General features: G+C 36.6%; 1 protein-coding gene across 7 annotated transcripts in view; it reads left to right on the top strand.

Annotated features, from left to right (window-relative positions):
• CACNA2D1 (calcium voltage-gated channel auxiliary subunit alpha2delta 1) overlaps positions 1-21,598 on the top strand; it is a 503,379-nt gene that overhangs the window by 468,327 nt on the left and 13,454 nt on the right. For all 7 annotated transcript variants that reach the window (XM_021689797.2, XM_021689799.2, XM_021689796.2 and 4 more), the window contains 14 exons: positions 4,127-4,224; positions 6,533-6,620; positions 7,707-7,769; positions 8,397-8,500; positions 9,614-9,700; positions 12,781-12,848; positions 13,265-13,303; positions 14,699-14,770; positions 15,769-15,921; positions 16,005-16,057; positions 17,559-17,614; positions 17,992-18,121; positions 20,091-20,200; positions 21,101-21,183. In XM_021689797.2, the coding sequence (XP_021545472.2) occupies positions 4,127-4,224; positions 6,533-6,620; positions 7,707-7,769; positions 8,397-8,500; positions 9,614-9,700; positions 12,781-12,848; positions 13,265-13,303; positions 14,699-14,770; positions 15,769-15,921; positions 16,005-16,057; positions 17,559-17,614; positions 17,992-18,121; positions 20,091-20,200; positions 21,101-21,183 (1,204 nt within the window). The remainder of the gene's footprint in view (positions 1-4,126; positions 4,225-6,532; positions 6,621-7,706; positions 7,770-8,396; positions 8,501-9,613; positions 9,701-12,780; positions 12,849-13,264; positions 13,304-14,698; positions 14,771-15,768; positions 15,922-16,004; positions 16,058-17,558; positions 17,615-17,991; positions 18,122-20,090; positions 20,201-21,100; positions 21,184-21,598) is intronic.

The raw sequence follows: 21,598 nt of genomic DNA, 5'->3' as shown, positions 1-21,598 counted from the left end.
AAAGCATATTCTTGGCTTCAGGAGTGACCTTGCCCCTCAGTAGCTTCTCCTGCTTGAATTTCCTTGTTTGATACTGCTGATCCCACTCTCCTGGAGTATTCTTTGCCTCTTCTTCCTTGGTGACACACTGTTTGGGTTTGCTTCCTCCTTCCTTTGGCTGCGCACTCAATCTCTTTCATGAGTTTCTTTTCTTCTGCAGTTGGCTTACATGAAGGTGTAGCTTAGGGCCTCTTGTTATTCTGTGTCTACAGACACACCACCCATCTATTTGATGTCGATAGTTTGAGGCGATGCCTTCCAAATCCACAAGATGGCCATAATGTCTAGAGACAAAAGGAGGCATGTCATTTATTGACATTACATTACAATATAGGATCAAGCAATATATTTCCAGACTTTATGTCTACCTACATATTTCAGTGGGAGACATTCATGTTTATGGAAAACTAACAAAAATATCTCTCCAGTGTGATTCAACTCAGTGTCTCCTAAGCATTTGTCTTTGCTCCCTTCCCTTTATATCTAACTTTTATACAATCACCAAGTCTTGCCAAACAGAATTTATTTTACGAGTCTCAAGTATATTGGCCAAACTCTGCTGCCTTTGTTCTCACCAGGTCAGTGCTTTCTCGGACCTAAGCTACTACAGCTGCCTCCTACTTGATGTCCCTACCTCCCCAAATCCCCCTTTACTTCCCAGTCTGGTGTCAATTTCTAGAACTGGAGAGAGTTTCTAGAATGTGAATAAAATTACGTTTCTCCTCTGCTAAGTATGAACCAGTAGCTCAGTAGTGTCTTGTGATGCTCTGTACCTTATATCATAGCTTTCAGCTGCTCTGTTACTGGGTCCCAGTTTACAATGTGGTCCTTATACTCTAAATCTGGGGCCAGCAAATTATAGCCTGCAGCCTGCCTGTTTCATACAAAGTTTTATTAGAACACAGCCATACTCATTTGGCTATGTATTGTCTGTGGCTGCTTTCACTACAAAGGCAGAGTTGATGAGTTGTGGCATAGACCTTATAGCCCATAGAGTCTGAATCATTTATTATCTGGCCCTGGAACAAAAAGTTTGCCAACCTCTGCTCTAAATTCCAAACACATTAAACTTCTCTTGATTCCTATGTGTGCTGGGTTTGTTTTTTTTTTTTTCCCCCTCTCTTAACTCTTTCGATCCACTAATTTTCTCTTCTATTTTGGACTGTACTCAGACACAGCCCACGCTGTCCCAAACCCCAACTTCAAAGCTCCTTGATCTAGGAATTTCCTTCCCATTTTCACTGCATTAGACATCCTTGCTGACGGCTTCAGAGAATACTGTATTTCCCTTACTGGAGCACTGGTCCATTTTATGTCATTTACTTTCCCCAGTAAAGCAACATCTCAACCTGTTTGACTCACCATTCAATACCCAACATCCCATCCATTGCCTGGCACACAGTAGGTGCTGAATAAATACATATGGTGTCTGTAGAATCTATAAATATGTAAAGAATATTTTAAAACCCATTATTAAAAATACCTACAATCTTACCACTTTTTCCAATAAAAGTAACTGACCATCTTAAAACTGCTAAAACCAGTTTCAGCTAGAAAGAATATTAGAGGCAGAACAAGATCCCACAGAATGTTAACATGTTGATTCATTAACAGTGTAAGAAGAGATTGAAATTAGATGTGATATATTGATAAGACTCTCCGTCCATCTCAGATCTGTGTTTTTCTCTAGGCAACTTCTTCATTCGTCTCTCCCAATTATTGAATAGCAGACTGGCTTTCTGAGCTTTACTCTTAGATAGTGTGGAAAATAGGGTAGAAGTCCCAGTACTCAGAGGATAAATGTAACTCTGAATTCCAGTTCCCAATTTGTAAGCAATGACTATTCAGTTCAGCAAGGATTAACATATGAATCATTTTTGTGGTCTGACTGGAAGAGTAGAATTTGCCCATGTGTTTAGGGAAGGAGTAAATACTAAAGAAGGGAAATGTTACAGCTTGTGGGACAAGCCAATGAATTCAACTAACGTGTATTAAATCTTTTACATGAATGATTATTTTTATTGCTCAAGAGAACTCTGTAGTAAATTAGTAGTAGTATCCCATTTCACAGATTAGGAAATTTCCTTGCTATTTCAAGATCTCAGAAGAATATACAGTACCTCTGAGTAAAATATAAATGTAGAGAGCATTGTTTCTACCTTTAGAAGGTATGCAAAGGGATGAAAGGTCTAAGAAATGGAATAATTCTGCTATTTCTCAGAAATGAAAAAGACATTTCAAAGATGAGTTAGAAGGAGAAACGAACAGTATGTGATAGCCTGTAATTAAATGCTAATTGTGGGAAGAAGTCCATTTTAACTCTGTCAGTAAAGAATGAGTAAAAATCATGCAACCTTCCTAAACCCTGCCTCAAAACTAAATTTTTCTAAGAACTGAGTTTTGTGGGTTGTTTGTTTGTTTGTTTGTTTTTGAAGTTCTGACATTCTCTTTACTGTCTGAGGCTTTCTATTTAGGTGATGGCCTTGCATCTGAAAATGGTCACTACACAATTGCACGTCTGTCTTCAATATTTGATTATCCCATCTGTTGCATTAACCTAGTCAATATAATGACAGCCTTACATTTATGTTGTTTTCTATTTATTCTCAATTTCCAAAACACTTAGGTTAGCAGTTCTCAAAGTAGAGGTCTCAAAACCCATGGGTTCCAGAAGCCCTTTCAGAGAACCGACCAGGTCAAAGCTGTTTTCCTAAAACAGCAGTAAGTGTTTTTCTCTTCTTCATGTCGACCTTGGCAGGGACAGTAGAAAAGCCGTGAGGAGCTGATACCTTAGCAGGAATCCAGGCAGTAACACTAAAGGCTCCTGGTAGCTGGTGTAATCTTTCTCGCCAGGGGAAAAGCCAGTCTCCCTTTAAAATATCCTTGATACGAGCAGTAAAAATTATTAGGTTCATTGAAGCTTTACCCTCGAGTACATGTCTTTTAATACTCAGTGGGAAGAAGATGGGAGTTCTGCTGCATACCAGAGTAACTCGGCTGTCTCAAAGAAAAGCACTCGTGGGACTGAATTTAGAGCTGAAATAGGTGCTCTTTGCGCTTTTTTCAGGAAATAGAATTTTACTTGACAGAATGACTTAGGTATTTGATAAACATTTTCTCAAAAATCAAGTAAGGCTTCTACTTTGAAGAAAACAACAGGGTTTGTTGCTCATGACAAAATCTGTGCTTTCACACAAAAATAAGAATTTGGGGGGAATTTGTATTTAGTGTTTCCCAGTAGTTATCTGGTGACACTAGTGTGATGATATTAATGAATGTGATTTTTCAATCTTATAATGAAATGTGTCATCGTTTGGCAGATCTGCAAATTTTCCAAATAACCAATTCATGATGTTAAAAAATCAGATTGATTTAAAGTGTAAGATAATGCATTGAATTTTAGTGTAACAGTACAAAAAGTTCATTGTTTCAAATTCCATATTATAACTAACTACCAAGAAATTACTAGTATTCAAGTTTTGGTATGTTATTAAAAAAAGGAAGAAGAATAGCTACAGCACTGGAGAAGCGTATAAAATAATTCTGTCTTTTCCAGCTGCATATCTTTAGGAGACCACATTTTTTTCATGTGCCCAAATAGAATCTTGCCGTTGATGGAATGTAGAGGCATACTTAATAAGCCAGGCATTGAAGAGATTTGCAAATAGGTAAATCAATGCCACTTTTTTCCACTAGGTTATTTTTTTAAAACAGTAATTTCTCATAAAAGTGTTACCATACAGTGGGTTTATTCTTGGTATGTAGTGAGTATTTTAAATTTTCTCTGTTAATTTCTACATGGAAACTCCAACATAAAATGAAAATAGTGCATTAAGAACAACAAAAGCTAACATTTATTGAGCACCTGTGGCCCAGAGGGTAGGTGCTTAATATATATTATCCACACTACTCAGCCCTTATTGTCAAGAGTGTTGTTTCATTATAGAGAGGAGGAAATGGAAATAAGAAATTAAACAGCTTGCAAAGTCATAGAGGTAGTAAAAGAAAGTGTTTTCACTTCCTCTGATGGCTGTGTACTTTTTTTAAAGTTGTGATTTTCATAGCTGATGTCTTATTTTTTTTTCAGAGATTACTGCAGTGACCTTAAAATATCAGATAACAACACTGACTTTCTTTTAAATTTCAATGAGTTTATTGATAGAAAAACGCCAAACAACCCATCCTGTAAGTATAGATCGATTTGTAATAATTGTTCAGTGTCACCGTCACTGTACCCAACATGGTCAACTCTGGGTTCCAATTAGTGTGTTGGTGTGCTGGCTTCTTGATTTACGTTGTAAATTTTTAATGGCGAAATATAACAATTGGGCCTTTTATATATTAAAGAATTTTTATTTCATTGCGAAGGAAAATCACATTTTCAAAGCCAGGTAATAGATACCTGCAAATGTTTAAATGTAAATAGGGAATCCTTACCTTGGCTCCTTTCAAATTTAAGAAACTTAATTTTGATTATATATATATATATATAATTTATATATATATATATATAATTTGATATATATAATTTGATTATATATATAATTTATATTTATATAATTTTGATTATATATATATACACACACACACACACACACACACTCCGTAGCCTCTATTTTATTTAAATTCAATTAGCCAACTTAAAGTACATCATTAGTTTCAGATATAGTGTTCAATATTTTGTAGGTTTTTCATTGCATTGTTCTTGCTATATAGGGGAAAACATACAACATATTTTTATCAATGTATCTCCTAGTAAATATAACTTGAAAAAAAAAAAAGTAACAGTAACTGACTTTTATGTCCTTTCCTCCTCCTCCTCCCTGCTTCCTCACTCTTTCTTCTCCTGTGCTTTTATTTTTTTTTTTTTTAAGATTTTTATTTATTTATTTGAGGGAGAGAAAACACGAGCAGGGGGGAGGGGCAGAGGGAGAAGCAGGCTCCCAGGCTCATGCCTCAGGCGGGGCTCCATCCCAGGACCCCAGGATCATGACCTGAGGTGAAGTCAGATGCTTAACCCACTTAGCCACCCAGGTGCCCCTGGGCTTTTCTTTTTTAAAATCCTTTTCCTTTCCATCAGGAAGAGTTAAAGCACATCCTCAGTTATAAAAAGTGAATTGAAGCCATCTCTTAAATTTAAATTTCTCTCATAAAAATAATGTGTAGAACTAAAAGTATCAGTGATTGAAATCTACATAGTTTCTTTTCAAGGGGTTCAGGCTATTTTAATTTTGCTTTTAGGGAAGTATTTAATCCATCAGTAAAATTACAATTCTCACTGTTTAATTTATTAGCCTACCGAAATGTTTCTGCTATAAAGCTTTTGTCTTCTTCATATCCCCCAGTATTTTGGAATTTAGAAATGAGATTATATGTGTGTAAAACAGTAAAGCTCAATACTGATAATCTGTTGATGTATTGCATGCAGCAGGGGGCATATTTTAAAATTACAGTGTAAGTAAAATATAAATGCAATTACGAAATAACTTGCAACATTGATTTATATTATGAATTAGAATAATGGTCTCATTTCTTTGACCTAAAAGGATTTGTGGCAAGTAAATTATATCTTTCACTTTTCAAATCGAACTGTTTTTCAAAGTGATTCATTTTCTGCTATAATAAAAATAGTTCCTAAAATGAAGTCAAAAATATGGATTAAGCTGATCCTTTAAAATTGGGTGAAAGATATATTAGATTTAAGAATATCAACTAAAATGTTTTCCAGTCTACTCCCCACCTCTTGTAGTAATAAGATATTTAAGATCCCATATTCCTTACCTGAGTAAAATGAAATTTTATCAAAAATGTGAAGTTTCAGAGTATACTTGGAGGTTATTCAGAGTTTCATGGGCTTGGAACAGAGGAGCCAAGAGAAATGAAAAGGTGACGTTTTTTGTTCAAGAATGTTTATTAATTGACCCTTGGTCATGGCCATCTGCCCCTCCATTACCTATGAACTTGGGCTAAGATGTTCTTTGGTTATTCCAGAAATGACAACCTGAAGCCTGTGGTCTTTCAGCATTACCAGCAGATGCCAAAAGCCTTCTTGGGATAGTGCTGGGCTGTGTTAAGTTATTCAGTTCCTTGGCCAAAACATACAAACAGGAAACTATACACATTAAGTAGTTTTATCTTTATATATAAAATTGTCCATTAAATTATGATCGTTTAGAATCACCATACTAACCTATTTTTTTTAAAAAAAAAAAAAAGAGGAAGGCTATTTCCTCATTGTTTATCTTAAAGTTTACAAAATAATTTTCATTTAGAATTGGCTTTTCTATTAATTCTGGCCATAGCCTGAAAAATAGGGGGTAAGATGAACAATATTAAAAAAAGTGCAGAAAATTAATATTGGGTATATTTTGTAATTCACAGAAATATTATCCACTCTAAGTTGCTTTTATAAATAGAGAATGTATTTGTTTCATTATTATCTTAATGGAGAAACTGTGTGGGTATAATTGAGGCTATCCTTTTTCTGTGTTAGGTAACACGGATTTGATTAATAGAGTCTTGCTGGATGCAGGCTTTACAAATGAACTTGTCCAAAATTACTGGAGTAAGCAGAAAAACATGTGAGTATTTGTTCTTATTAATGGAAAAAAAAATATATATATATATATATTCTGCATTTCAGTTTAGCTTTTCCCCGAGAAATATTTGGAAAATAGGCCTCATAAATTTAGACTTTATCATTTATCTTTAATAACAATTTCCTGAGAAAAACATCTTGCAGTTGTTGACAGCTTGCATTTGCAGTTGTGGGTGTGTGTCAGGACTAACACCTGCACACTTACTTCGCTTTCTCTGCTTATGCACTGCAGTGTGAACAAACCAAATTAAATAGGCGTGTTTGTGTTTCAGTGTTTGTGATAGAATGGGGCTTCCAGTGAATGCTTGACTGACCTTTTAATAACACTACTGTACACCCAGTCAATAAATTGAGAAATCCAATTATGGTTCTCATTTACAGTTCTGACTCCATTTCCAGTCAGTCACCAAATGCTAAATATTTCTCCTAACAATGTTGCCCTGTCTTCTTCACACCCAAGTTCCTAATTTCCCATTTCTAAGAAATGATAGCAACTGCTCTTTCTGCCTTTAGGGCTTCCGATTCCTCTCCCCATAGCCCCTCGTCTGTTCTCCGTAGAACTCACCCCTCAAAGTGCATCACTTCCAGTTTCAGGATAAAGGTGAAGCTCTCCGGCATGGATTCCAAGATCACTGATGAGCTGACCAGTCTGAAGAAGCTGGTCCTTGCAACTTTACTTCCTGTTGCTTCTTACCTTGTGCCTTATGTTTTTATGACACCAAATACTGTCACATTCTTCACAAGCTTTCCCTTAACGTTCACTCTTGGCTCTACGTGTAAGATCGTCCTGCTGCCTCTGTTATCTCTGCTAATTCAAAATGCAGCTCTATTCTTCCTTACTATGAAGTGTCTTCCTAGAGAATCCTCCCTTTATTTCCCAGACATTTTCACTAATAAAACATAGTTTACATCTATTGATATATTTACTTTGTCTTCCTTTATTTTAGGAACTCATTTTATTTCATTTATTATTTATTATTGCTCATTTATTATTACGTCAACACCTAAATTACTATCTTACCGAGAGTAAATGGAATAAAAAATTTCCTTCTTCTGTCTTCTGTTTTAGCAAGGGAGTGAAAGCGCGGTTTGTTGTGACTGATGGAGGGATTACCAGAGTTTATCCCAAAGAGTAAGTTCAAATAAGATCTGTAGAAATCAGTACATTACAAAGGACTACTCTGAGGATGTGTACATTACTGGATAAGGAAACCACTGTGTAGAGAAACTTGTTCTTAGATTAACATGGAGTCACTTAACCTATTTACAATAGTAAAAAATCCCCTATTTCTTTAAAAATGCTGTATGATTATTCAGTGATACTTTTGGATATTTTGGATGTTTATTGCAAAATTTAAAAGATTTTTGGTCTCTGCAGACACGAGCTAACCTAAATGAACATAATGGTCATAGTCTATTGGCAATACGTTCGTAGCGCCTCATTGTTTTCACTGTTCTTCAATGGATCTTATCTCTTATCTCCAGAACAGTCTGTAAAGTGGCCTGGGAAGGCTTATTACTATTAACTGACTTGTACATAATGACCTGCAGAGTAAAACTAAGAGCTTTTTCTGACTCTCAGTATCATTCTACGGTGATATATTGCTTATTAACGAGGATCATTTACACCATCAATTACCACTGACTTTCTTAGACATACCTGAGATGTAGGCATATCTGTAAAATTTCACGATGTTCACGGCAAAGTAGGTTATCAGGCAGATTAGAGAATAAAAATGATGAGCCATTTCCTCCTTAGGGCTGGAGAAAACTGGCAAGAAAACCCAGAGACATATGAGGACAGCTTCTATAAAAGGAGTCTCGATAATGATAACTATGTTTTCACTGCTCCCTACTTTAACAGTAAGTATTACTTGGAACTCAGCATTCTGTTTCCTTTTTTTTTTTAAGATTTTATTTATTTATTTGAGAGAGAGAGAATGAGAGACAGAGAGCACAAGAGGGAAGAGGGCAGAGGGAGAAGCAGACCCCCTGCCAAGCAGGGAGCCTGACGCGGGACTCGATCCCGGGACTCCAGGATCATGACCTGAGCCGAAGGCAGTCGCTTAACCGACTGAGCCACCCAGGCGCCCTCTGTTTCCTTTTTTTTAAATCAATTATTGTTCCTACCCGCTTTCCCCCCCCAAAACCATGCATTTTAAGTTAATTGCTCAGAGCAGTCCTTATTCAGTATATACTCTATGCATGACATTGGAAAGACACAAGCATTCATTGAGTTGAGGAGGTAAAATGCCTACACAGGAAATAGCCAGCCAGTAATGAAGAGATAGCATATCCACAGCATGCGTAATACATAGAAACACATGTAGCTAATCCTTTGTTTCACAAACTGCAAATAGGTGATGAATGTTTAGTGACTTTTGGAAATGTAATTCATCAGTTAATCAGTTTTAGTTCAATGTATTTCTGAAAATTATCAATAGCCCACATTTTAAAATATTTTCTTGGGTTCTGTCCCAAAACCTTCCTAATTTAATCCCCAAGCCTCTCTGGGGGGGTGGGGGTAGGGGTGTTACTCATCCTCATGTTCACAAGTTGGGAAACTGAAGTTCAGAGAATTTTGTTGGAGTTTTGTCCAGGAACTTCGGTCTTCTAAATGCAAAGGCCGTTTGGGGTTCTAAGAACAATCTTTCCACTTCACTTCAGCGGCCTCCCCACTATTTTAGCAAATGTCATGAAGCAGAGATTTGGCATGCATCCGTTTTGTTGTGAAGGTAGATGAAGCCCAGCTGAGTAATTCACACCCCCGAGTCAGTTCATTCAGAATAACTCATGGACACTCCAGTGAGCCTGGTATTTAGAGAAAAAAGAGGGCAGAGAGGACTACACACCTCCTTGTTACCTCTATTCTAGAATACTTCAGCAAAACACTATTCACCTATTAAGAGAAATTCACTATTTGATGTATCTAGACAGGCCTGTTTTCCTTTTCTGTTGTTGTTTTTCTTTTTTTAGAAAGCGGACCTGGTGCTTATGAATCAGGCATTATGGTAAGCAAAGCTGTAGAAATATATATCCAAGGAAAACTTCTGAAACCTGCAGGTAAGGATGTATATTGTATACATACACATGACCAAAATTAAATGTGACCTAGTATTTATAGTAAAATTTCACAATACTTATCAGGAAGGTCATCAGAAAGCCTAAAGCAAAATAAAGACAGACATGCAAATTTTTAAAAATAGAAAATACAAATAGTTACCGCTGAGATTGGGGAATAGTAAAGTTGATACTGTATAGAGGTGAGGGATTTTCAAAGTGTGTATGCTTATACAATGCTGATGCAAACTTATGGAGTCAAATCAAAGTTCTAAATGCCGGATTGATCCAACATTTCCACTTCCTAAGTCTGTCCTATAAGATACTTTCAAGTACACAAAAGGATATTCAGCCAAGGATATGAATATCTGTAATAAGTTAAACAGGAAGAGTTAAGTTTTCATCATTGGGGGAAAAGATAAATAAGTTATGGCATATCTGTACTATGTACCTGAAAAAATGAAGTAGTAAGAATCTCTTTTTTTAAAATAAAATTACAGTAAAATAGAAAAATGACTTTTCTTGCAAAAACAGGCCAGAATACAAAACAAATCATAAAACTGAGCATCAGTGGAAATTGGAAGTAGGCTGGAATTGTGATGCCGCCAGCTTTGCTTTTCTTTTTCAACATTCCTCTGGCTATGCGGGGTCTTTTCTGGTTCCATACAAATTTTAGGATTATTTGTTCCATTTCTTTGAAAAAAGTGGATGGTATTTTGATGGGGATTGCATTGAATGTGTAGATTGCTCTAGGTAGCATTGACGTCTTCACAATATTTGCTCTTCCAATCCATGAGCATGGAACGTTTTTCCATTTCTTTGTGTCTTCCTCAATTTCTTTCATGAGTATTTTATAGTTTTCTGGGTACAGATCCTTTGCCTCTTTGGTTAGATTTATTCCTAGGTATCTTATGGTTTTGGGTGCAATTGTAAATGGGATCGACTCCTTCATTTCTCTTTCTTCTGTCTTGTTGGTGTATAGGAATGCCACTGATTTCTGTGCATTGATTTTATATCCTGCCACTTTACTGAATTCCTGTATGAGTTCTAGCAGTTTTGGGGTGGAGTCTTTGGGGTTTTCCACATAAAGTATCATATCATCTGCAAACCGTGAGAGTTTCACTTCTTCTTTGCCGATTCAGATGCCTTTGATTTCTTTTTGTTGTCTGAGTGCTGTGGCTAGGACTTGTAATACTATGTTGAATAGCAGTGGTGATAGTGGACATCGCTGCCGTGTTCCTGACCTTAGGGGGAAAGCTCTCTGTTTTTCCCCATTGAGAATGATATGCGCTGTGGGTTTTTCATAGATGGCCTTTGTGATATTGAGGTATGTGCCCTCTATCCCTGTACTCTGAAGAGTTTTGATCAAGAAAGGATGCTGTACTTTGTCAAATGCTTTCTCTGCATCTATTGAGAGGATCATACGATTCTTGTTCTTTCTTTTATAAATGTATTGTATCACATTGATATGCGGATGTTGAACCAACCTTGCAGCCCAGGGATAAATCCCACTTGGTCGTGGTGAATAATCCATTTAATGTACTGTTGGATCCTATTGGCTAGTATTTTGGTCAGAATTTTTGCATCCGTGTTCATCAAGGATATTGGTCTGTAATTCTCCTTTTTGATGGGGTCTTTGGTTTGGGGATAAAATGAGTTTGGAAGTTTTCCTTCCATTTCTATTTTTTGGAACAGTTTCAGAAGAATAGGTATTAAGTCTTTAAATGTTTGGTAGAATTCCCCTGGGAAGCCATCTGGCCCTGGGCTCTTGTTTGTTGGGAGATTTTTGATGACTGCTTCAATTTCCTTAGTGGTTCTAGGTCTGTTCAGGTTTTCTCTTTCTTCCTGGTTCAGTTTTGGTAGTTGATACATCTCTAGGAAAGCATCCATTTCTTCCAGATTATCTAATTTGCTGTCATACAGTTGTTCATAATATGTTCTTATAATTGTATTTCTTTGGTGTTGGTTGTGATCTCTCCTCTTTCATTCATGATTTTGTTGATTTGGGTCCTTTCTCTTTTCTTTTTGATAAGTCTGGACAGGGGTTTATCAATCTTGTTAATTCTTTCAAAGAACCAGCTCCTAGTTGCGTTGATCTGTTCTACTGTTCTTTTGGTTTCTATTTCGTTGATTTCTGCTCTGATCTTCATTATTTCTCTTCTCCTGCTGGGTTTAGGCTTTATTTGCTGTTTTTTCTCTAGCTCCTTTAGGTGTAGGGTTAGGTTGTGTATTTGAGACCTTTCTTGTTTCTTGAGAAAGGCTTGTATTGCTATATACTTTCCTCTTAGGACGGCCTTTGCTGTATCCCAAAGATTTTGAACAGTTGTGGAAGTAGGCTGGAATAAGTGGGTTCAATAAAGTAGAAATTTTTTTTTCATTGTATGATTCAGTATTTGAATGTTTAAGAAAGCATACCTCGGGCCAGATTGAGAAGGTCGATTGCTTTCCTGCTCCTGAGGGCAGTTTTACCCCTCACTGGTTCAACTACTAACTCATTCATTCAGTAGCTCACTTACTCACTCACTCATTCTCCCAGTGACTCATTCACTCCCCCTCCCACCCACTTATCTTTCCTGGACATACATTTCTTAAGCACCTGGTGCATGCATCGGCAGGGCTAGGGAAGCCTCTGAAAACAATCGACTTGAGTGACCTCCTATGAAAAGGCTATTCCTGACACTACCACTTTTTTTTTTTTTTTTTAAGCTTACTACGTGTATTAGTTAGTTGGCCAGCTTGTGGCCAATGAATCATAAATAAAATTATTTAATAGTTTAAGAGCTATTAGCATTACTTCTTAATGAAAATTCCAAGAAATAGATCTCTGTAATAAACATGAGATTCAACCCAAATTTAATGCTAAATTACCATATAGCGAATATTATATGGCTCCTACCTAAAATTGCAACTTTTTAAATTAATTTAAATCAACTTTTCAGTGTACAGCTGAAATTAATTTAATCTCAAGAAACTTAAATTTGCCTGCCCAGGAATATTCAAATGTGAGAGTAAAAATAGATACTAAGAATCACAGCCATACTTTTTAAATGTATGTGTCAATTTTTCCTTACATCATTTTTCAGTTGTCGGAATTAAAATTGATGTAAATTCTTGGATAGAGAATTTCACCAAAACATCAATCAGGGATCCGGTAAGATAATTTTTTAAAAAATGTTGATGCTATACTCCATGTGATATGCAAATGAGAAAAGTAACAGTAAAGAAACATTGACAAAATAAATTTTCAGTGCTACTAAATTGAAGCAGAACTATAAATTACTATTTTGGGAAAGATTTTTTGTTTAAATTAGTAAGAAAAATATTTCAGTGTTATAGTTTGAAATACTAGATAGCTATTTGATATTTTACAAAGATAAAACTATTACTTTTTTATGATAGGTAGACTTGATTCAGATGCCTTTGATTTCTTTGATTTACTTTTAATCTTTTAATCTTACTTTTAGACTTGATAAATTATTCTAAGATTTTTAACCTGGTAATAGTATATCATTTAATCATTCTTTTAAAGTAAAAATGTGTGGCAATAATTGTATTTTTGTCTTTCAGTGTGCTGGTCCAGTTTGTGACTGCAAAAGGAACAGTGATGTAAGAAAACTCTTTAAAATTTTTAACTGTAATTTTTTGTATTACTATTGCGAAGACTAATGCTAAAAATGCAGGAATTTTTAAATAAACACTAAAATTATTATTTTATGGAACCTTGAATTAACCTATAGATAAGAATTTGAGTTATATGCTTATAATTCCTAACCTTATTTTTAAAAATATTCGCATGTTAAGGTCTTTTAAAAAGCCTGTTTCTGTATAGACTCTCTTCTCTACAATCTCAGTTGTATTCAGTCTCATGACTTGAGCCAAAATCAGGAGTCAGACGCAAAACCAACTGACCCACCCAGGTGCCCCTGAAGGGGCAGTTTTAATCCAAGTGGCCTTTACTGGTTATTAGGGCAATCTTCCTTTTTCTTTTGTATTTTACCTGTATTTGGTCACACTGTATTTATAGCGATGAGAAAACTTTTTGAGCTAAATTTTGGAATTACGTTTTTAATCAAATTCCACTTACATGGATTGGATTTTACATTGTCTACTGTTACTTCTACTTCTTTGTCAACTGTCTTCCAAAGTTAAACCTTCTCTAAGAATGACACTGTATTATTCCAAGAATAAAAAGGAAGAATTCCACTATTTTCTTTCAGTCTTCTTATATGTGTGTGTATATTTCCAAGGCAAACCGTGGGTTCATATGATCTTATCATTTCTAGTCATGCAAAATTATAAACCAATCATTTTATTTTTATAGTTTCTCCATTTTACATAGACTTTGTAAATATAGACTGTGAAGACTGTTTTCAGAGCCAAGGTTTTTAGCAAGCTGCTTCCACATTAGGAAAATGGAATGCATATGTCCTCAACTCTGAAAACAATGTTTTTGTTATTTTATCCAATAAGAATTATTAAACTGATTCCTGCCTTTAAACATGATATAAACTGGGTGGGAACTGAGTTCTGTGATGAGCATTTTTTGTTTTGCTTTCTGCTTTTAAATCTCCTAAGTATCCTCATGCTGCCTCTTTTTTTTTTTTTTTTAAGTCTGAAGCATGGTAACCCACAATGCATTTTTAAAGATATGTCTTATCAAAATATTAAGTATGTGTTTATACATTATTAAATATTTTGGTTTATCCAATTTCCTGGATCATTTAGATGACCAAATGACAACAAGATTGCCATTTGGAATGGCAGAAAGTTTCTGATTTGTTCTCAGGATTTATTCATATTGAGTTGACAGTTTTAACTGAATGGGTGGTCGGGGAATATGAAACTCTGAGAGTCTGATATGTATCTGTATGTGTCCTTAATTTATTTCGTCAAAATCTCCTGATTATGTTTAGTTGAAGCTTTCTCCTGTTTTTGTTATCATCATCTACCTACAATGGAGTAATGATATCCATCCTCAAAATGTGTTTTTTGTTTCATTAGGTAATGGATTGTGTGATTCTAGACGATGGTGGATTTCTTTTGATGGCAAATCATGATGATTATACAAACCAGGTAGGTACTTGAGTGGGACAAAGTATAGTTTCCAAAGTGTATGTCACTGATCAGTATTACAAAAGTCCTTCAAACCATTATAGAAGTTAATGTGTTATTACAGTACTGACATAAAATAAATTTCAAAATGCTAAACTATTAATGAAACATTCTAAATACAGTTTGGTAATATTTGTTAGTGGAGTTTCCTTTGTAGTACTAGCAGTTACCATTACAACATATAGTTGAGAATTTTAACATGATATGAATTTTTTATTCTTGTTCACATTAAATATTAATATCTAATTCAATACATGGCTGCTTTGAACTGATGTAGTTTCTGTTCCCCAGTTTACATGTTGGCAGCATATAAGCTAATTGGTTCACACAGGATTTTAAGCAAATTAGAATTAGTTGCCAGCTTACTTCATTTCTGAATCTACATTTCTGGCTTCTCCTTAAAAAGAAAAGATCTCTCAACAATGAGCATTTTCTTATTTATTTTGAAGATTTTATTTGAGAGAGACCCCAAGGACAAGCAGAGGGGCAGGGAGAAGCCAGATATCCCCAGATAAGGGACTCGATCCCAGGCCCCTGGGACCATGACCTGAGCCGAAGGCAGACGCTTAAGGACTGAGCCAGCCAGGCGCCCCAACAATGAGCGTTTCTTTATGGGCTGGCTTTGATGAGCCTCGTGTTTGCCCCTTTAGGATCCTCTTCTGTTTCCAATCCCACCCCTTTCTCTCAGTTATGCTCCTTTCCTCTTCCCCACAAGGAATTCGTGGGGCAGTCAGCCGTGTCCATTCTTTCCGCAAACATCACACAGAGCCCCTGAGCGGTGAGAACTCCTCATCTCACTTCCCTTCTTTCGGAATGTCCCGTACAGCTTCCCGGCTCTGGTGTGTCAGCTCCAGAGGAGTTTTAGGTGACAGTTTGTCTCACTGCTCTTCATGGCAACGGTTGGGGTGTTAATACGTGGCGTCAGCTTGAAACTTTACTATTTTTCCCTTCTGTACTAGATTGGACGATTTTTTGGAGAGATCGATCCAAGTTTGATGAGACACCTGGTTAATATATCGGTTTACGCTTTTAACAAGTCTTACGATTATCAGTCGGTGTGTGAACCCGGCGCTGCACCCAAGCAAGGAGCAGGGCATCGCTCGGCGTCCGTGGTCAGTAACCTCCCCACCCCAGTGCCTCTCCAGCGCGCACTCAGCATCCACTCACGTAACGACTCTTGAATTCTATTTTCTAGCCATCAATAGCAGACATACTACACGTTGGCTGGTGGGCCACTGCCGCTGCTTGGTAAGTCACCATTTTTACTGGTAATGAGCAAGGGGGTGTAAAATGGTAACGGGTTTGATGGCAATGCTGATTTTGTGACATGTGAATCATTATTTTTTCGTTTCCAGAATCACATTCTGATCATATTGACATGGTCCATTTAAAGCTGCTACAGTTACTCAGTTTTTCATATGAAAACAGTGTTTCCTCCTGCAAACTCCAGCCTCTTTACAGATCTATTGAAGTTCTCTTGTGTTTTTCTCTTTACACTCATTTCTTTAAATTTTAGGTATAGCAAGACATCATGACTTCTCTTTTCACCTGTTTCCTATTCAGGCAGTTTAAGAGGCATCGTGTTGCTGAAATGGATCTAATTCTTCCTTTTTACTCATTCACCCTCCCTACCTCCTTCAACACCTCACTTACACACTCTACCACCTACGAAAATAAGACATTTAAACGGAGGCACTGTGGAAAGTCTGTGAGATCAAATTTGTTTGGCTCTGGTCAAGTAACTAAACCTCCTTTTCTGTCTGGGATCCTTTCTCTCCCTCACTCCTTCTTTACCTCCTTCCTTTTTTCCCCCCCCATCTTTTGTATCCCTACCATATCGTCCCAGCCTTATTCCATGTAATCTTTCACATTCATTTGATGGTGAGGCTTTCCCAGCTAAGATTAAGTGATTGTTTTTGTATACCACTTTCATAAAATGGTACAAAGATTTTAGATTAAAAATCCAATTTTTTCTGGGGGAAAAAACCCTGAAAAATGGTGCTTTCTATTGTGACGCTGGTATTTATTTATATATTAGTTGACTCAGGTTTTCTAAATCTCATAGTAATCCTGAAGTACCTGATTGGCTTTATCTTATTTTCTGGACAGAATCTACCTCCTTCTCACCACCCTCCCCCCCCCCCCATTTTTTAAATAAATTCAATTCCAGATGATTCTATAATGTCTATACTACTCTATAATATTGGCTCAATTGTCATTTACTATAAAACTGAGATGTGCTGTACTCCCTAGATATCATGGGTTTATTTTAGGTCATGAATGTCATGTTATGTATTTACAAATCCATTCTATATTGTCAAGGAAAGAGTTCGCAGACCCCTGGCCCTAAGTTGTTTTTCTTTGATCTTTGTTTTTGCTTTTTGAGTTACTTTAGCAGAAGAGTTTTAAAACTAAACTAAGGAAGCACTCCTGAATTTAAAATCTATGCTATGAAAGATTGACAACCGGATTTACCACTCCTCCCCAATGGCTTGTCTTATTAGGCCTCCTCACCCCTAAGTATCTCTCACTTGGTCCTGAACATTTCTGACTTCATGACTTCTCATACAGAAACAAAATTACACTGTTTTGTAAAATTTAAGAAATACTTATATAAAAATGCTCCTCAATTTTTTCTCAATAGATGAAAAAGAAATGTGTACAGGCAGAATTATTCAGGTTTTTATTGTGTAGTTTATGAAGGAACTATTTAGATTTTAAGTACTAATTATTCATATTTACAACTTAGGTCTATTCTACAGCAGTTTCTCCTGAGTTTGACCTTTCCACGACTTCTTGAGGCAGGTATGTGAATACTTAGCTATTGTCAATAATAATTAAAATTCTGTTTTGGGATATGCTGAGTTCACCAAACTGAGTGAGAAGGTATGTGTGTTTGTGTCTGTGAAAGAGACCATCCATTGGTAGTCTGGAAACTTCTTGTCAAAACTTTCTTCATGCTTTGGCAATTTTTTTTTTTTGTCCTATTGGCCTCTATTTATTGAATTTATTCTCATGATATTTATTGGGCATCTGTTAGGGGCCACCACTACTTACCCAGCGATGAATAAGCCACCCAGGGTGCCTGCCCTTGTACATTCACTTTACTCCCTGAGAAATGAAGGCTCTGGGCACTGACCATAGTGTCCGCGCCTGGTCATCTGTGTTGTTTTTTTTCCCAGTTGAAATGGAAGAAGAGGACTTCACAGCTTCTCTGTCAAAGCAGAGTTGCATTACCGAACAAACCCAGTATTTCTTCGATAATGACAGCAAATCATTCAGTGGTGTATTAGACTGTGGGAACTGCTCCAGGTAAACCGGTCTTCCTAGTTCATTGAGAAACTGGATTCACTTTTATCATCATTACAAAAAGTAACTTGTTCAAGTCTGAGAGAGACAGGGCTATTTGCAGTTGGAAACTGATCTTTAGTTGTGCTGTAGGTTTTTAAAATTTACGTTTTCAAGAATTCATCCTGAGTGGGTAAGTTGTAATTCTGTCAACTATCATAATAGGATCAAGACAATTGCACCTACTTTAAGGCAGAACCTAGAAAATTTGATTGTATTTTACTGTATTTTTGTCTAAAAGGACCCCTCTAACATTTTTTCTGAAGTCATAGAATTATATGAACTGTAGTAAGAACTATAGTAATTCTTTGCAATCCTAAGCCGAATATATGACTTCTATTTACATTTATTTACTAAATAGTTTTACAGAAAGATATTCTGGGGAGGGAGGTGTTTTACTTCTACTCCTCACTGAAATTTACAGTTGAATGCATCTTTAAATTGGGATGAAGAAGTAGGAGAAAATATCACTTCCTAAAAATCGAGGTTAATGTTAGTCATCAGTAGGCATAAAACATCTTGAGCAATTTTTGGAAGAGATTGAGAATTTAATTTGGTTGTGAGGGATAGAAGAAGGCGGCAAAGTGGGACTTTTCAAAGTTTTGAGAGAGAGTGATCATCCATGTCACAGGATCCCTGAGAACCAAGCAGAGAGGCACGGATTGGGGACACTTTGTTTTAGTGACTGAGGGCAGGTTATTCTAGAAGCAGCGTTAACCTAGAGAAGAGGAAATAGGAGGTGAGGTCATCTGAGCATGTGAAAGGGCTGGGAGAGTTGCTAGGGGATTCGGATGCTTGTAACAGAGAGAGGGTTTCCAGCAGCAGTTAACTGAAACTAGCATGAATTTTTAACAGACACGGTCCGTACGACTTTTTGAGTTACTTTAGCAAATCTCTGTGTCCTCGGAGGAGGTTGAGGATAGGAAGAGAAGAGTCGGGCATCACCTCAGAAAAAAATCATACCGTCTTGTATAGAATTTAGCATATCAGACTGTCAAGTTTAGCAAACAGAATTGTTGCTGTATGGTTATCTCAAAATTTCAGAATCCTTTGGCCTTCGCCTAATAGGTATCTGTTAATAATCAATTTTTAAAGTATAGATTGCTAAGTTAAATTGTACAGCTTTGTAATCAAGATACTAAGTGCAGTCATGGTCGTTTTTGATTCACTGTATCCTTATGCCCCATTTTTTTGAAAGATGTATAATCACAAAGGAATGACTCTTTAGCAACCAAGATAAAACTGTTAATCTGTCATTAAAGGCAGCAGAAGCAGCTTATGACGTGGGGGAAAAAAACTCTGCATGGAATTGAAAGCCCTTATTCGGTCTATATCTGTGTTGTCCAGTTTAGTGGTTACCAAGCCTGAGAGGCTATTATTAATTACAACTAATATTAAACTTTGTGTCTCAGTCCCACTAGTCACATTTCAGGTGCTCAATAGCCCAGGTGGCTCTTGTTAACCATAGTGGACAAAGCAGAAAACATTTCCACGTCCACGTTTGTTGAACAGCACTGATCTAGATTAACTCTGTCCTTAGCTTGGGCCAGATACTTAGATATTTTCGGCTTTTTTTTTTATCTGTAGATTACGGTAGTTTTTCAGTAATAAATACAGTTGTTTAGGCATGTCAAATAAAACTGATTCTGTGAGTTACAGTGACTCCATAGTGCTCATTGTGCATTGAGGTCTAACACTTAAAAATCTGTTGCACTTTGCTAGTATTCCGGAGAGGTAAGATGTGCATGCTAACGAATAAAAACATGGTCATGTTTCTCTGCTAAAAATGTTCTCATTTTGTTTTACTGTTTACACTGGTGATGCTTTGTGTCTCAAGATGTCAGATGTTGGCTTTCATTTTAATATGTAATTTGGTTTTTTTCTCCCCAAAAGAAAATGTTCATTATCTGTGTTTTTTAAAAATATTTTACAGAATCTTTCATGTAGAAAAGCTTATGAACACCAACTTAATATTCATTATGGTTGAGAGCAAAGGGACTTGTCCCTGCGACACACGACTGCTCATACAGGCAGAGCAGACTTGTATCCTTTGGCGTCAGAGATGCTGGGAAGCAACTGCCATCTTCCAGTTACGTACTTTTAACCTCGTCACGTTGTTTATGCTCCAAGAGAAAAACTCTGAGCGCCATGATTACCCCACATGGGCAGAATGAACTCCTCACACAAAATTCGGTTTGAATGTGCAGACCGATGGTGCTCCCCAGGTACCAGCAGAATATGAAAGGTTTCCTGCTCCTATAATGAAGCTTTGTGGAGGAGACAGTGCAAGTTTCCAAGTAGATCTGGAAATGGCTTGAAAGAGCCCGGAGGGGGAATTGGTTTGGGGTTCTCTGGTGGTTAGGGAGCGGTGCTGGGTTTTTGCTAGCCGGGCTGGTGTAGGCTGCAAAGCTGTCAACACTGGATGGTTAAAAATGGGGTTCAATGTGATGTATACCTACAGTGGAATATTATTCAGCCTTAAAAAAGATGGCAGTCCTGTCGTGGCAGTCACAGCAAAACTGCTTCTGGTTATAAATATGCTAAATGACTAGTAAAGCATTGTAGACAGCAGATTCTACAGAGTGCCTGTTCTCTTTAGCATTTACCCATGTTGTTTCTGGGGGGGGGGGAAATTAGTCCCACCTGTTTGAAATTGAGGTTTAGCAATTAGTTTATATTTCTGTCTTGCTAAATCGTAGACACCCAGTTCTTCCTTGGGCTGTTTTATGTGTACTGTGCGGCATTTGTTCATTTCATCCACTTATATTTTACAATTACCTGTTCCGTACTTGCCCATGGGCATCCTATACAGAGTAGAAATTGACAAAAGAAAAGCACTTGAACTAGTTGTGTAGGACTAGACTAATGGTGTAGGTGTCTATTCTTTTTTTTAATTGTGTGGAAAGAAAAAGAGACTTCATATTCCTTAACACGTGTCTTCAGCTGATGGTCCAGATCCTTGTGATATGGTTAAGCAACCCAGATACCGAAAAGGGCCTGATGTCTGCTTTGATAACAATGTCTTGGTAAGACCAAATGTTTATTGTATTAAAATACTGGAAGTCAGTGGTCAGACAGATTAGTTTTAAGCCAAACGTAATCATAGTGGTTCTCATTAACATGATGTACTTGCTGGTCGATAGATTTTTCATTTCAGTATTTTTCATGGTTAGCCTAAGCTTCACAGTTGCTTCTTGCTTCTCTTGGCACAGAAATTGTACTTTCAAACGCAATTCCAATCAACTTGCTAATAATCCACGGTCACAAATCTATTTTAAACACTTTCTCATCAATTGACAGTGTTATTTATGATGAGTTGCCTCCCTTTATTTATTCTTGAAGATATAAGAGGTATTTTTATTAGTTTTACTCTTAAACCTGTGAAACAGCTCTTGTCCTTTTTTATCATTTTTTTTAACATGGTTTCTGACTGTATCACAG

Source organism: Neomonachus schauinslandi, chromosome 12 (assembly GCF_002201575.2).
Source record: "Neomonachus schauinslandi chromosome 12, ASM220157v2, whole genome shotgun sequence".
In the NCBI taxonomy this organism is placed as follows: Eukaryota; Metazoa; Chordata; class Mammalia; order Carnivora; family Phocidae; genus Neomonachus; species Neomonachus schauinslandi.
Note: the sequence above shows the minus strand (reverse complement) of the source record. Positions and strands in the feature narration are given on the sequence as shown.